Source organism: Ips typographus, linkage group LG1 (genome assembly GCF_016097725.1).
Source record: "Ips typographus isolate SLU linkage group LG1, UJ_Ityp_2.0, whole genome shotgun sequence".
Classification (NCBI taxonomy): domain Eukaryota; kingdom Metazoa; phylum Arthropoda; class Insecta; order Coleoptera; family Curculionidae; genus Ips; species Ips typographus.
The window spans coordinates 11,843,802-11,861,407 of NC_138422.1; the positions used below are offsets into that span (position 1 = coordinate 11,843,802).

Genomic DNA, 17,606 nt, shown 5'->3' on the forward strand with positions numbered 1-17,606 from the left:
CACTAAAATTAAACTTTATTCATAAACATAATAATATTATATTTCAATCAGTTTTCCATAATTTTGAATACACACTGAATTTTATTGGGGATTGAAAATGAAAATTACCGATCATTTTCACGATAAATTGTTTTCAATAATTTTACGAAGAGGAAAATTTGTAAAGAAACATGCTATGAAAAGCTATCTGGTTAATTAAAAACTTACCTCTAAATACATTGTGGCACACCCAAGAAGTGTGATGCTGAGAAAAATTGGACTGGCCACTTTGAATACTTTGAGCTTGCGATATTTGAACATGTAAACGTTCAGTATCACCGTGAAGAAAACGCAACTGATGCTGATGCTCAACAGTGTGATCCTAAACAAAAATCAATCGTAATTAGTGGTAAAATATAACAGGATGCTTCTAAAGCAGAATGAGAAGAGCGGGAAATTGAGAAGATAGGGGGTTTAATAACACTTCCGACTACAGGTTCGTTTAACGACTTAAGGGAAAAGGAGACAGTAAACAATAATTGTAAACACAAGCGCTTTACTTATTGCAGACCTAAAGGGTCATTGTGGTTTTTACCCTTTCAAACATTATGTTTAGACAGAAATTTTTAAATTATTAGAAATTTAAAATTACTTTTAGAGGTTGCAAAATTAATTATTGTCCTTCCAACTACTGTTTAATAATATGTTCATTATGCACTCGCTTTGAATAGATAAAAAAAAACCCATGAGTAATAATGACTCATTACATTTTCACGTTTATTATTTTAATTAATAAATCCAATGAAGAAGTTACTTTTAAAGGTTATTATCCTTCAAACTGCATTAAATCAAATGGTATAATTTAATTCGTGTTTTCAGTATTTTATTTATTTTACTTTTACTATTTGAGCTGTGAATTTAAATTGACACGAAAGCGAAACTGAGTTTTATGATCTAGAATTAGGTTAGTTTCTCTACGTTATGGTCGAATATACAACTTTTCCAGTTTTGTTGTAAGGGGGTTAAAATGTTTACAGTTGTCTTCTTTTATGTGATCTAAACCAGGCACTTTCTGTAGTTACACTCATATTGTATGTTTACTGCAAATAAAATTACATGAATTCAGGTAATTAAGGAATACTTACCTAAATAGTAACCTACTTACCTAAATGGCCAATGATAAGTAGCCAAACATGGTGATGGATCGGTGCAAACATGACAACCTGGGGCACATTGCAAACACTTGAAAACATCCAGCCATGTGCTGCTCGAGTTCTCCACATATTCCTCCCAAGCAACTGAAATTAAGTTAAGGCAAGCATAATTTCCGTTCAACGAAGAGGGTGTCAAATTCCACAGCAACACTCCCCCGAATTTCCGTTCTTAATCTTTTTGTCGGGGAGTATTTTAGAGCTAAAACCCGAAGAAATCGATACTATAAAGCGTTTTAGAAATTGCCGTCTAAAAGATACACGTGACTGTTTATCGTCATGACATTTTCCACGGTCGAGTCTCTTATTTCCTGACGTAACTTTTCCGTATATCTAACTTCAGTTAGCTGCACCAGTTCGGGATAAAACAGAAAGTGGAAACTTTATCGTACGGAAAGCCCACAATAAAGGGGAAAACTTTCGAACGACTTACACCATTAATAAGCAGAACGAGTTTACAAACTAGGATATGATGACCTATATTAGGGGTTTTTGATGTTAAAAGTTCAGTTTTGAGATCAAATAAAAAAGTGAACTGGAGATGTAAGAGAGGAGTAAAAATAAATAGTTATTTTTGTACCTAGGGCGTAAAACGCAACTTATACTCGCTTCGCTCGGGCCACAACTTTTACATGCGGGCGTAAAAGTGGTTTACGCCAGAGGTGCAAACAACATTTATATGTATAAATAGTTAGATAGTATATTATGTTACCTACTAGGAGTATAGAAGATGGAACATATTTGTTATGTTTATTAAATAATTTAGTAGTTTATCAAAGAACTACACCAGGAAGCAGTAATAAGTAACATAACAATACCTATAAGGACAAAAGCAACAAAATGTATGATCAAACTGAAAGAAGCATAATATAAACGATACTGATTTGGCAAAAAAGCCACGCCAGACTTGCTTAAAAAATTACCTAAATTTAGTTAATAAAATGTAGATTTCCACATTAGTTGAGTTTTTTTCCTAAAAAAGACTCTGATAAACCTTACTAGATAAATAGGTTAGGTTGGATTTAAATAAGATTTAATTAGTAATGCCGATCTTGTAAAATGATATGGAATAAACTGTTACCTGTCCAGTTTTAAGACTAAATTCAATCATATTTATAAAAATAAGTAATTACTAAAAACAATAAAAAGTTGAAAATTTGTTTGTGTTTCAAAGCTTTTTGTCACTTTCCTTCAATATACAGAAACAACCCGTAATACAAAACGATCTTCAAAACAAATAAAAATTGATATATTACTGCTGAACTAAATCTGTCGTACAAATCGTAAAACGTCCATAAAACTCTCTTTTTGTTATGGAATATTACGACTCTTACATCTCTAGAAACGACGATAAAATGGACAAATAATTTTATTACCTTTGTTACAAGTCAAGTCTGTTGGATATACAGGGTGTCCCACGACGAAAGACATCGATTGATATTGGAAAAAGTATAAATAGGAGAGTTTTGAAAATTTGGCAGGATACTGATGTGGGCATGCCCAATCTAACTAAAATATTTTCAAGATGGTTGCACTTCAGTTTATACCGGAAGTCGATCACGCCTTTCTTATTTTAAATAGAACACCCTATATATTATTACATATTTGGATTCCTCACAAAATTCTGACCAACTTTTGTATAGAATGCCCTATGCCTATCTCTAGCCGTTTTTGAAATATGTGATGTTTTTCCAAAAAAGTGACAGTTGCAACGCTCAACATATTTTTGTACTCTGTCAAAACCGTATTTCATTTTGCAATGAAACTTTGGGTTATTGTAAATAAAGGATCGTTTTATTAAACTGAGGGTGCGTAATGACTCATTTGTATACAGGGTCGTCAAAAAAAAATCATAAACCTGCCACTAAAAAAAATGAAAAATTTCAAGTTTTTTAAATAGAAACCCACATTTTTTTATGACGGAATCATTTTGAGCATTAAAAATTACTATACGTTTCAATTTACTTGCCTATATCTAAATCCAACCCATTTTGTTTTATTTTTTGGCAGTGGGAAAGAGGTAACGGGATTGTCTGGTTTGTCTTGTTATGCACAGTGGGTTTATTATTGTCCAGTTGTTTGGATTATTTTTCCATTTGTTTTGTAGTTGTATAAATCTGTCTGTTATTTTGGTCATGTTTGTACGTTCGTAGAGAAGTTGGTTGGATGGGTTGTGTAGTGGATTTTCTGGGTGTCTTATTTTGGTCATTAGTCTTAGAGCAATCTGTTCCGTAGTCTGAGTATATCTTTTAGTTTTGTCAGTAGCGTTTGCTCTAAGTAAGTGTCCGTAGTCTAGAACTGGTCTACAGATGGATTTGTATATTTGTGTGGCGGTTTTCGTGCTAATACCTTTGTTTTTGTATGTCAGTGATCTAAAGTGTTTTGTCCGTGTAATAGTTTCAGTTCTTGCATTTTTTAAGTGTTTTGTAAATTTTAGTTTTTGGTCCAGTATTACGCCTAAGTATTTTACGTCATGTTTGGGTTCAGTTATGTGACCGTCCGCGGTTATGTTTGGGGAGTCGTCTTTGATCCTATGGTTTGGTAGTAAAAGTTGGTTTTTAGTTGCGTTGGGGGTCAGTCTCCATCTGTAGAACCATGTCATAGTATCGTCAGTAAGTGATTGTAGTTTTGACACTGCTTTTGACGTAGTTTTGTCGTGTACTATAAGTGCAGTGTCGTCTGCGTATTGTAATATGTATGCGGTTTTGTCAAATTGATTTTTGTCCTGCTTGTTGTGGTTGTATATGTCATGGCAGTATAGGTTGTAAAGTAAAGGTGAGAGGGGTGATCCTTGAGGTAGTCCTTGTTCAGGACTGAAAGGAAAGGAAAGTGTGTTGTCTATTCGAACGTGCAGTTGTCTATTTTCTAGTAAATTTCTGATTGTGTAAAGTAAGTATTTTGGTGTATCAAGTTTATGTAGTTTGTAAAGTAGTCCTTTGTGCCAGACACTGTCAAAAGCTTTGTTAATGTCCATGAACAAACAAGCTGTTTTGTTGTCGTTGAGGTGCAAGTCTGTTGGATTTATCTGCGATGAATGTTTTCAACTTACTGATGAGAAAGTAGTATACAGGATGTTGATATCTAATTAAAAAAACGGAAAATTTACAATTTTTTTTTGAAAAAATGCAAAATGTTCTATTAGGTATAGAAAATGAAATTAGAAACAGGGTGACATTCAAAAGTTGGTATTTTTTTTCGGCTGATTAGGCAACACCGCAAAACTGAGAATATCACTAAAATCCATTTTTCAACACTATCATTCAAAAGACAAAAATTAGTTTTTCTTAATATTGCAACTGCAATTTCATAGATGATTTCCTACTTCTTGGGAGGGCTACAAAATTCCTGATGACACCTGACACGTAAAAAATAATAAAAAAAATCATTTTTTGCAATTAAAAAATAATGTTATCTAACATTTTTGTAGGGATAATTTAATTTAAAATTATTGCCACAAAACTTCGGAATACAATTTCAGCAAGAAGTAGTAAATTAACTTGCGAAAACGACCCGCATCCAATTTGCTCATTCCCGGGAACAAGAACAAATAAATTTTCAGCCAAAAACGAAAAAAAAATAACAAGTTTGCTCGGATAAATTCACAATTATAACGACGGTATTAAATTTTTTTCTTTATCTAAAGTCTGTCAGTTCCAATAATATTAAACGCTTTATGGCGTTTAATATCGTTGTTAGGCGTCGTTACTTTTTCAAACTTCAAAATATTTTCGTTTGTTTTAAGAAAAAATTTAATTTTACTGAAAATTTCAAAATGTTAATAAAAAGTTCTGGGCTAATCATACCCATAATCTTCAAGTAAATTTGTTGATTTCCTATGTTGCAGCTCCTCAACAATATGTTTTTTTGAATCCTACTGACTGATTATTAAGAGGGACTGGAGTTATACTGTTCTCGCGGAGTGAGTTTACCCGTGCGTCACGAAGGCTACGTCATTTATAATCATATGAATCAAATCAAATTTTCGTCAACAAACCTGTTGTGTTCATATTATAGAAAAGGGCGTGTCTAAAGCTTCGTCACGATTAAAATTTTGCGTGTATTGTCAGTCAGAAAGTAGAGATCTTTGGCTGCAAATTTGCACTAAAACAACCTTATACCAAAGCAAATCAAAAATATCTTGACCGAAATAACATTTTTTATTTATGAGAAGTCTCCGTTTGGATCATAGAATTCCGTCTAAATTTGAAACCTAATTTATTTACCAAAATTCGCAGAGATATATCACCAATATTTAGTATTTCTTTAACTTTAAGCTCTTGATTTAGGTTCTGGATGGTTACATGTTTCTCTAAAATAAATACAACAAATTAAAAATTTAATAAGACATTCTGAGTGATGCTGTAGTATCTCATATCTCATTTTCAGGTTGCAATCCACTAATTTTATTTTAAACCCGCTGGAAAACATTTTAGACGCTTATTTTATTTTTTCTATGAGTTTATTATTAATATGTTTGAAGAAATTTTTATGAAAAATCTATAATGCAACCCAAAAATCTCAGTCTCTGGAAACAATGAAATGTTAATAGATGTTTCTTACAAAAGTAGATATATAAGATAAATAAAAAAATACTGTAAAAGTAAGTAATTCCGAATTTAGGAAAAACCAAATGGCTAAATAAAAATCATAATAGACACTCCCACTTTTTTTTCATAACAGGTTAGTAATTGTGCCAATTTTGGTTAGATCGTGACAGCCGACATAAAAAAAATAAAAATATTAATAATAATATTATGAAAGTACTTACAGTATGTTAAAAGCATAGAAACAATAGCTCTTAAAAGAACTGTGGTGGTGTGGTAAATCGAAAACGTTATAAATGATGAACAACACAAAGAAACGGAAAAGAATTAATAGTAAACAAATCAAATAAATTTCGATGGTTGTCAAACTGACAATGACTGAAATAGAAGCGCTAATCAGTAAATGTTTTTTTTGGAAGACATTCACTTAGATATTTACCCTTTCTGAAAGTGAACAATAGACAAGGATGAAGTCAATAATGCATGTCTACTTCTAAATCACAGGGGGATGACGCACGGGTAAACTCAGACCGCGAGAACAGTAAATATGTTTCTCTCGTGTGTATGTTAAATGCTCTTAAAACATTCATCAAATGAGTTTTAAAATTTTTAAAACGTGCTTATTACAGTTCAAATATCTGACCACCGGGAATTACAATCTGCGCTCAGAAAGTTGAACGGTGGGGACTGACTGATGATTAATTCAGTTATTTTACATGTAAACGAAGTTAGTTTTGGGTTAGTCTGCATTGCAAACCTAGTCAAAGTGAGATTTGCATAATAAATTTGCACTAATTCAACGGTTGCCCTAGCTGTTACTCTGACCAAGACACACTTAAAAGCTTTCATTACAATTTGAGTAAAACACGTGTTATTATACTCGTTTATTTAAGTGTAATTATTACACTAGCACCTTCTTATGAGGGTCGTACATTTTTATACAGGGTGGTACATCGAAAACAAACAAGGAACGTTCTTAGGAACCCAGTAGATTATTACGAAAAATTCTTGAACACGTCAACTTTATTTTCGAGGGGGACACTTTTTTATAAAAGTCTATTATATAGGGTGTTCCAAAACAAAGTTATTACATCAATTATAGGTTGTGTAATATAACTTTTTATTGTTAAATCACCTATTTTAGTTAGCTCCAGTGTTTTCTGAGTTATCAAATAAAGTTGTATTTGGGGCTCTATTTGTAGTCTTTGAGAAATTCTGGGCGTTCGTAGATTTTTTGTAATTAATCTCGGTGCGATTTATTCTGTTGGACCATAAATATTTCACCTGGAATAACAAAATTCCAACTCACCTTCAACTAAAGATCCATTAAAAATCCCTTCGTGGTAGGGAGAATAATATCCCATTCTGCAATGGCACTGATAACGTCCCCTGGACCAGGATGGCTCGTTCACCGACGATTTAAACACGCACTGAAAATTGAAAAGAGACTTTACTCAATTTACGTTCAAGTGCCAACAACGAAACTGATAGCAAACGCCGTGCAAAATCCCACAAAACCACACCCGAAAACCCTTGGGAAAACGTTCGTCTCGGCTCTGTTTACACTTTAACCTTCGGTTCCACTTATTGAACTTGCAAATCGCGGTTTCCGAACATGTTTTAGCAACTTTGCAAGATTGTGACCGTGTACTACATAATAGAGGGATAATTTATGGTTATGAATAATGATGAACACGGTAATTTATGTGGTTAAAGGATGGCCTAGCTTAGTTTGGCTTTCTTTCAAATGTCAGTCGAAAAAATTGTATATTAATCAACGAGCATGTAATGACAGCTATTATCCATGAAGATGATGTTGATGTTTGTGCTAGAGTCCGGATTAAAAAGCACTAAAATCGTGAAAAAAGCGCTTAAAAAGCAAAACTATTTTCCTCAAAAAGCACACAACTCTTGCAAAAGATGATGAATGATGCAAAACTTTAATTTTTTTTGAGTTCAAGTTCTAGAAATTTTTTGTAGTTTTCAAACTGCTTTAGAAGCATTCGGAAGATTTTAGGCTGTTTTGAAAACGTTCAAAGTTTTTTTGAATTACTTAAGGAGCATTTGGAAGGTTTTTGAACAGTTTAAAGAGTATTGAAGGTTCTGGAATGCTTTAGAGGCATTTGGAAATTCTTAGACTGTTCTAGAATTTTTTGGAAGCTTTTAGACTGTTTTGATATCTTTTGGGAGCATCTAGACAAGTTGAAGAGCATTTGGAAACTTTTAGACTGTTCTAAAAGCTTTTGGAAGATTCTAGATTGTTTTGAAAGGCGTCCGACTGTTTTAGAAGCATTTTGGAGTTTTCGTAGTGTTTTGCAATCTTTTTAGACTGTTTTAGGAGCATTGAAGGTTCTGAACTGCTTTAAAGGCATTTGAAACCTTGTAGACGGTTCTAGACATTTTTGGAAGCTAGACTGTCTTGAAATGTTTTGAGAGCTTCTGGACTGTTCTAAATGTTTTTGGAAGGTTTTCGACTGTTTCAGAAGCATTTTGGAGTTTTTGTAGTGTTTTGAAATCTTTTTAGACTACTTGGGAGCATTTGGAAGGGTTGTGGAGAGTTGCATTGAAGGTTTTGGACTGCTTTTAAAATATTTGAAAACTTATGGAGGGTTCTACAAACTTATGGAAGCTTTTAAACTTCTTTAGAAGCATACGGAAGCATTTACACTGCCTTGAATTTTTTTAAGAGATTCTAGACTGGTTATTGGACTCTGATTTGTACACCCTGTATATTGCCAAATCACTAAACCCCAATCACTTATACTGAAACTTCTCCATTATCGTTTTGGTAAATTAATGGAAGAACAGGGTAATCAAATCACGTTCTGACGTGATCGTAAGAAAGGCCAGATTGCAGAACCGGACTTGGCAAATTAATTAGTGCAAAGTTTCGGGACTGTAGAAGTAAAGATCTTGAACGTGTAAAGTTTCCCACTTGACATTTAGTTAGCTAAAACTGAAAACTTACTTGAGATGTGTCGTTATGGCACTTGTGATGACCGTGGAAGACCCTCATGGCTTTGGCAGGTCCGTTCTGCGAGTGGTTTTCGCATTGATCGACTTCCAAGTGGGAAATATCCACGTCCAAACTTAGAAAGCCCTTCAAACTGAAACAAAATAATTTCTAGTTAGTGGATCATTGACTACGTTTATCTCGTAAACAGGTGATCAGAAAAATTTTAGTTTAGAACAGTTCCTTGTAAAATACTAACTGAACTTTTTTTACTTTCTAATATATGCGAGTCTTATTACCTTTTTGCTTTAACTCCAGATTCGCGTTTTTTTGTGCTATTATTTGCAACTTTGTCTTGTCACTGTCATAGTCCAAATGATGCAATCGTATCCAGTGTTTCTGTTAATTTTCAGGATCGACTAGTTAATCCTAATGGTCAATTCGATCTGTTTATGTCGCGATTTTCCTACTAGTTTACCCGGACTGATTGAATAAACGGGTCGAAATTGCTCGAGATAAACGTAGTGACCATCTAATAAGTGCTTTCACCAGGTTTCGGTGGTAACAAAACACACTAAATGGAAATAAGGTAGCGTAATCTAATCGGTGCCTTTTAGACCCTCACCATTCGCGGGTTGCCATTAATCTTCCCATTTGGAGGGCGTATAAACAGTTCGTCTGGCAAAACAATAGGGAATAACTGTATAAGATAAATAACCTAATCCTGGAGTATTAAGCCACTGATCCTTTTACTACCGAATTAAATTATTGTAGTGAAATATCTGATGACATTGTGAGGTTATCTACCGCAATTTCTGCAGGAAAAGTGACGAGATTGAACGGATTTTCCTTTCACGCACGAGAGATGAAAGCTTTGTGCACAGACGAGAAAATTATGCCTGGATTTATTGGAATTCGATTTTACAAAAAGCTATTTTATTTCAGGAAATTTCTGTTACCAATTAGGCAAAAGCTACCATGGAAATTGCATTACTTTCTAACAAAAATTTACCTTTATACCAATGCTCTAAATGAGATACCTAAATGATTAGATCATACTGAAATATCAGTATTTGGTGATTATCTAAGGTTGGGAAGGACGAAAAAAAATCAATCAATCAATCAATTTTTAATCTAAATTTGTATTGTCGTGACAAATTTAGCATACAAATTTGTTTGAATACTTTTATATTCGTATACACAAAATAGTAAGCTCACTGTTTTGAAAATTGCAACTTAATCAAAATACGGTCATGTATTTATAATCGGTGATGCAATCAAGTTTTCAAGATTCACGTGGTTTAATTACTCTAGTTTTGAAAATCAAAAATATAATAACACAAAAGGTGTTGTAATTAATGTCAATAAATGAAAATTATATAATATGCTACATTAAAATCAAAATAATTAGAAATTCACAGTTTTAAGAACAAGAGAAATAGGAGAAAAGTTGTAGGGATTTTTCTAAAAGCTAAAAACGGGAACAATTTGTATATTTTTGCATTCTTGGATAATTGATTATAATAAATACTTTTTTTTTTAAAACAATCACTTGTACTTCAGAGTTTAGATATTGATTTTAGGTTTTGTACGGAGACCATATTGTACGGAAGATAAGGAAAGTCATAGAAAATCCCTTTGAAACGACCAATTTCATTTGGCAATTAAACCAAAGCAACGTAAAAGGGTTTTTCGGTCCGGAAGTGCATCCCAGAAAGGCCGCGAGCTGCTACTCCCTTATTGGCTCAAAACTACGGCAATATTGAACTTTAATAATACTCAATCGCGACCTAAGAGCCCCGCTATTAAATTCCTCGATGGAAGTTTAATGCAAACCTATTAAAACTATGTCGATGAGCGTAGTGTTCTAGGGTTGATGATGACACCGCTTGTCTAAAACAGAAACGTCACTTCGTCGAACATTTACGTTACAACAGAATAAAATTATGAAAATAGCAAAATGAGAATAATAGAACTAAAATTACATCAACTTTTAAAACAAAATCTAAGGTGGTATAATTTTAAGTTCCGGTTTGTTTGCAAACGAGGAAATATTTCCTGTCACTCGTCAAAACTCATTTTTGCTTGAAATTCTGCGTGTTGAATCTAAAGGCTGAACTGTACTATGAATAACGTGGACTGTATGAATTGTGCTTGGTTATTTATTCAGACACACAATTCTAAAAAAAAAACTTTTTCCTAGAACTGGGTTTTATGCCTAAATGTTTCTCAATCTTTGCTACACTTTGCATATTAAGTTAATATGTTCCATATTTGTTGTCTGATCTTTATTTTTCGCCTACATGAAGGTAAAATTTAAACACGTTTGGATTTTTAACGATATTAACTGATTGCGCTGTGAATAAAACAAAATTCAACACCTAGGCAATTACAGCCTTGCTCGCTTGGAAAATGGGCAATGTCGGCCTGAAATTTATTTGTCGTGTTTTATCAGGACGTTTTATTAAATTCAGGGTTTTTATTGTGCCAAGCGGTCGTCCGAAATTTTCATTTCAAGTCGACTAAACGGACTTTTAATTTACTTTGCTGTTTTAGCATAAAATTATTAATTGCTCTTTTCTTTCATGTTTCATAACAATAATAAAGCACGACAATTAAAAGATAAGAAGTTCACGAAGAAGTTTTGATTTCAATCAAAAGATAAGAAGAAGATAAGAATCACTTGTTGGTTGTCTTTTCCTTATTTTAGGAAACTCTGAAAGTCTTAAAAAAATCTTGGAAATTTTTGGACAATAATTGTGGAGACAATACGGAGAACTATGGCAATTTTTGGAACCTTTTTAGAAGTAGTAAGAGGCTGCTGGCATTACAAATTATTTTAGAAATCTCTGAAAATTTTAAAAAATTCTTCGAAAGATTAGGAACCTTGTAGAAAGCTCTGACAACTTTTCGAAATTGGTATCTGGCATCTTTAAATTTATTCTAGAGTTTTCCGTTAATTTTAAAAGCCTTTGGAAGGCTTAGGACATTTGTGGATTTTGAGGGAAAGTTTTCAGTAGGATTTAGTGCCTTTGGCATTTCGAAAATTATTGTGGAAATCTCTGGATTTTTCTATAGTCAGGTTTAGAGCAATTGTTTGACAGTTTTTGGGACATTATCTTTAGTACCTATTTAGAGATGTCTGGCATTGCAAAACTTTAACTAACTGACAATTTTAAAAAGCTCTTGGAAACTTTAGGACACTTGTAGATGCCTCTGAACATCTTTGGGGCATTTTTGCTAGCAATGAGAAGGCTTTGTCATTTCAAAAATAGTTCTAGAAATCTCTGGACCTCTGGAAATTATCAAACATTTTTTATTGGGACATTTGAAGAGGTTTCAAGAAATTCTACATCTATTACTTCTACCAGTAATATCTACAGCCTTTGGCATTTCAAAAATAATTTTAGAAATCTCTAAAAAGTTTCAACAATGTTTGTAAAGTATAGTTTAACATTTATAGAACCTTTGGCAACGTTTGGGAGGTTTTCAGTAGTAGTTGGAGGGTTTTCAATGCCCAAGATAATTTTTAAAAACTCTTGGAAAGTTTAGTACAATTGTAGAGTCCTTTGGTAATTTCAGATAAGTTTTCAGTAATAGTTAAATATTTCTAGCATTTCAAGAATTATTTTAGAAATCTCTGAAAGTGCTAAAAAAATCTTGGAAAGTTTAGGACACTTGTAGATGCTTCTGGAAAATTTTGAGACCTTTTCAGTAATAGTAAGAAGCTGTTGGCATTTTGAAAATAATTCTAGAAATCTCTGAAAATGTAAAAAAATCTAATAAAAATATAAAATATGAAAATGTTGTTTGTCTCTTGGGAGACTTAGTGTCGTACAGTTTTTATTTTCACAATTTTGATTGACGAATTAACTAATTCGAAGATTATAAATTGATGTTTATTATTATAATGTTCTTTACTTATATCTATAAATTTTTTCGCGTTAATGCACATTTCTGGCTGGCACAAACGGACAGGCTTTTCGGTACCATCCTATTAATGTGCATCGTTCTAAATTAAAAATACAGTCCAGTTAAATCGTTTCTTAAGCAAAGTCTGCATAAGATAATAATAATAATAATAATAATAATAAATTTGTTTATTTAGCTAATAGCTATATACAAAAAACACAGAACAGTAAGTATAGGTATACAATTCTAAATATTTTCAAAATGCGGACATATTTACAATGTGTTCGCGTAGATGGACTTTAAACATTCTCACAGTATTACATTGTTTTATACATTTTGGTAGCTGATTATAATTAAGAAGTCCTCTATATAAAGGCGAATTTAGGGCTTGATCTGTATTACAATGTCTCAAAATAATAAAATCATCACAATTTCTTGTACTGTAACTATGGACCTCAGAAAAGGTTGTTATTTTTCTACACAGGTATTCCGGCAGTAACCCCCGCTTCATCTTAAAAATAAACAAATACACATCAAACATTATCATCTGACGTACGGACAACATATTCAAAGTTTTCTGCATGGTACTTATTGAGACATATCTATTACACTTAAGGATGGTTCTCATCGCTCTGTTCTGTACGATCTCGAACTCCCGCACCTTAAAACTGGGTAGACCATAAAGAAGAGTGGAACAGAACTGCAAATGCGGCGAAGCGATACTATTATATAGCAATAGTTTGGTGTACAATGACAAATTTTTTCCGACTCTAGAAATAAAATTAACTTTCTTTGCATATTTCCTTAACGTATAGTCAGCATGAGCATGGAATGTTAGACATGGATCAAAAATTACTCCCAAATACTTGATGTTTTGCTCATAAGATATGCTATGACCATCCATTTTCAGATCTATGTCGTCAATATTAAAGCTATTCAATTTACATTTTCTTCCAAATATACAAAATTTAGTTTTTGCTGTATTTATGCTCAGGTTATTCTTGCACAACCAATGAAACAAATGTTCCAAATCTTGATTTACTTTCTGCTGCATCTGCATTAAGTTAGTTCCAGATATATAAATCATAGTATCATCCGCGAACAGTTCGACTCCACAATTCTCAACCACGCCCACAATATCATTTATATACAATAAAAACAACAACGGTCCTAAAACCGTCCCCTGTGGCACCCCATACTCAACCGGTAAAGAATCAGACATACTATTATTCAACTTAACTTTTTGTCGCCTATCATTCAAGTACGACTCAAACCACCGCAACACAACATGTTTGAGGCCCACATTACTAAGTTTCTGCAATAAAATACTTCTTGAGACAGTTTCAAATGCCCTCTTTAGGTCTAAAAATACAGCAAGTACAAAATTACCACTATCTATACTATTAATAAAACTATCACAAACGCTGACCAACACAGATTCACAAGAATGTTTTTCTCTAAAACCAGACTGATTTGGTATCAAAATATTATTCTTATCACAGTGAAGCTGTAGTTGCGCTTTTACTACCAATTCTAATACTTTTTCGTACAACTCGACTGTATTTATGGGTCGAAACTCAGTGTGTACCCTAGTGTTCTGCACTTTCGGGACAGGTATAATAATCGATTCCTTCCATGCATGTGGAAAAACTCCAGCTGTCAGTGAAGAATTTATAATATCTAGTAGGCGGTTTCCCGCCACATCACACACATCACACAGCACCTTTTTAGAAATGTTACTTTCACCGCCCCCTACATTTTTTAGGTTTTTTAAAGTTATTTTCAATTCACTCATAGTAACTGGGTTGAAACGTGAAAAAACACCATCAGGATTTAATGAAGAAGAAAAGATATTTCCATGAATATTTTGGAAAGGACAAGCAGGCATGCCAGCAATAATATCCGCTATACTACTTATGAAATACTCATTAAATTTGTTTGCAATTATTAAGTTGTTCGTAACTGCGACATCACCGAATTTGACCTCTCCAATAACCGAATTTTTTCTCTCTGGTAATAATAATTTCAAGTTTTTCCACAACTCCTTCGGATTATGTTTGTTGTCGTCGATAGTTCTCTTAAAAAATTCATCTTTTTCAAATTTAATTTTAGAAACAATCAAATTACGCATTGACTTGTATTCCTTCCACACGTCATCATTTCTCTCACGCACCGCTCTAACATACAATGCATCTCTCTCACTCATTTTTTGTTTAATATCATCAGTGATCCATTTTTTGTCTTCATACTTCTGACTATAAGTTATTTCTAATACTGGGCACATAGAATCAATAATATTTTTTATGTCGTTTACAAAGACATCCGCCAACAGATTTACATCACTAATATTACTATTCCAGGGCACATCAAAAAAATAATCCTGTAATTTGCTTTTGTCATACCCCTTAAATGATCTTCGACAAACATTAACCCTATTCCCTTCTACACGATCTCTCCCTAGGTCAACAGACAATATACAATGATCACCAATTTTAGGCGCAAGATGTACTGCATGCTGCAGGTGTCTGTTGTTTGTTACTATATAATCAATCAGGGTTTGACTTCTGTCAGTGATACGTGTAGGTGAAGCTACAATCTGTGTGAAACCACTAGAGCTTATACTATGAAGTATTTTGTCACCATAAAATGAGTGTTTTAGCAAATCCAAATTAAAATCACCAAAAATTAAAATGATTCCATCAAATGCACTAACCCGATCGAGGTAACCAACAAAAAATTCCAAGAATTGTGCATCCTCTTTTTTAGGTGGGTGATACAGTACCGTGCAGAGGTACTTTATTCCAAAATTAGAAAATTCAACCGACAAAAGCCAAACAAAGTTTTGTACGCATTCTACCGATCTCAAAGTACATCTTACGTCCTTTCTTATCAGTGCCATAACTCCACCCGTTCTTCTATTATCCGTCGTACATTTTTCAATCCTATAGCCCTCAATATCTAACTCCCTCAGAGTCACCTCAGCACACACATGAGTTTCTGACAGAAAAACAATTTTTGGTCGCCACTGGTTTATAAGAGAATTTATACCGTCCTTATTGTTTAAGTAACCCTGACAATTGAGATACACTAAACTGGAATTAAAACTATCCGCATCTAATTGCTATTTATTGTATTTATCATTTTGAATTTTTTCAAATCGTTTCAATGTTTCACATTGGTTATGATCCCATGTTGTATGATCTACCTTGAGTGCCATACCATATTTCTTATTTGACCAAAGACAGTTCGAACATTTAACAAAATTACTCTGACAATCACCTAAACTATGCTCTCCACTACACTTAGGACACACTTTTTTATCAGTACAATCTCTCCTAAAATGACCATACTTACAACAGTTAAAGCATCTAATAATACCATATTCATCATATATTGGACATCGACTCCAACCTATACTAATTTTTCCTTTTTTAATTATCACATTATAGGTATTTTGATCTAGTTCTATGATTATACTAAATTTTTTCCTAACAATTTTAGTTTTACGAATTATATCCATTTTTGAACAATTATCATTGATATTTAATTCGTTTTGTTTAGCTATCTTAACTAATATATCACTATCATTCCTATCGTACTCACATTCATCTATTCCGACAATCCTGACACGGTGCTGCAGAGATTTAGGCCTCTCCACATCGTAACTGCCTCCAAGTTTATCTTGAATCTCAGTCTGAACGCTTGCTATTTCCCTACTACCACTACAATTTATAATAACACCTCCTTGTTTTGTCACCCGTCCCATAGTCACTCCTACTCCCATATCCGTTGGATCAACTCTCTGCCGTATATCTTGTTTCACTTCTTTGATTTCCTTTTGGGTTCCTTTTTGTTTTACAATAAGTACGTTGTTGTTCGATTTTTTTGCGACAGCCGAGTAGGTCAATTGTAAGTCATCATTTCTAGGTACCTGAGTGTTCAAATCTCTAAGACATGCTATTTCCATCTTGAGGCAACGATTTTCTTCGATAAGCAAGTCCATTTTTTCCATTAAAACATTGGTGTTATTTACCAAGGTCTCCAAAGTTGTATTTATGAAACTAACAGTATCTTGATCAATATACCCTTCCTCTACTCGACTTCTCTTTCTAGACCTCTCTGGTCTAGTTACTTCACCCAAACTTTCAGCACATGTTTTACACCTCCATGTAGCTTTTCTCATATGAAAGCCACGCAAGTTTACATCCTCACATTTTCCGTGGAAATAGTTTCCGCATACTGTACATCTTATGGTTGATTTAGGATCTTCAAAAACGGTTTTACAATTAAAACAACCTAAGTTTGGATTACTTTCATCCATAGAATCGATGGCCGGCGTTGCCGCCGCCATTATTTACAATTATTTACTTTCGGCACTTTGATTTGTTTATTTGTTTATCTATCCACGGAGTAAAAATCGTTTCACTGACAATGGAATTCCATTGTCTACAGGAATTTTCACTATATCACGCACAACCGACAACTTCTTTAATTAACTAATCATATGGTTGTATTAGTCTCAATGTGACGATTTATTTGAATATACACACAATAAATTTTAATCACAATTACCGCAGCAAAAGCAAAAATTAAGACACTTAGAACATTTGAATATTCCTTTGATTTTTGGTAGGATGCATGTTTTCAGTAGGATTAGAGGCCTCTGGCATTTTGAAAATAATCCTAGATATCTCAGAAAATTAAAAAAAAAATTTGACATTATTAGGACACTTGTCGAGGCTTCTGACAGTTTTTGAAAGGTTTTCAGTAATTTTTAGTGGCATTTGATATCATATTGGATCCATGTCCAAATCATTTTTGGAAAATTTATTTCTGAGAGGTTTTAAGCTTTTGAGACATTTTAAAAATTATTCTCAAAAATCTCAAATTTTCAAAAAGTTCTTGGAAAGTTTAAGACACTAAACTTGTAGAAACCAACTTTTGGCAGGTTTTCAGTAGTATATAGATCAGAAAAGCAATGTGCAATTTTTTATCTTGCAGTACATA

At 33.2% G+C, this 17,606-nt stretch overlaps 1 protein-coding gene across 2 annotated transcripts in view; it reads right to left on the reverse strand.

The window, feature by feature from the left end:
* Nucleotides 1-17,606, reverse strand: part of LOC145730613 (putative G-protein coupled receptor CG31760) — an 86,249-nt gene that overhangs the window by 15,910 nt on the left and 52,733 nt on the right. For both annotated transcript variants that reach the window (XM_081981916.1, XM_081981926.1), the window contains exons 7-10: nt 8,703-8,841; nt 7,044-7,164; nt 1,145-1,277; nt 208-361 (exon numbers count right to left, since the gene is read on the reverse strand). In XM_081981916.1, the coding sequence (XP_081838042.1) occupies nt 208-361; nt 1,145-1,277; nt 7,044-7,164; nt 8,703-8,841 (547 nt within the window). The remainder of the gene's footprint in view (nt 1-207; nt 362-1,144; nt 1,278-7,043; nt 7,165-8,702; nt 8,842-17,606) is intronic.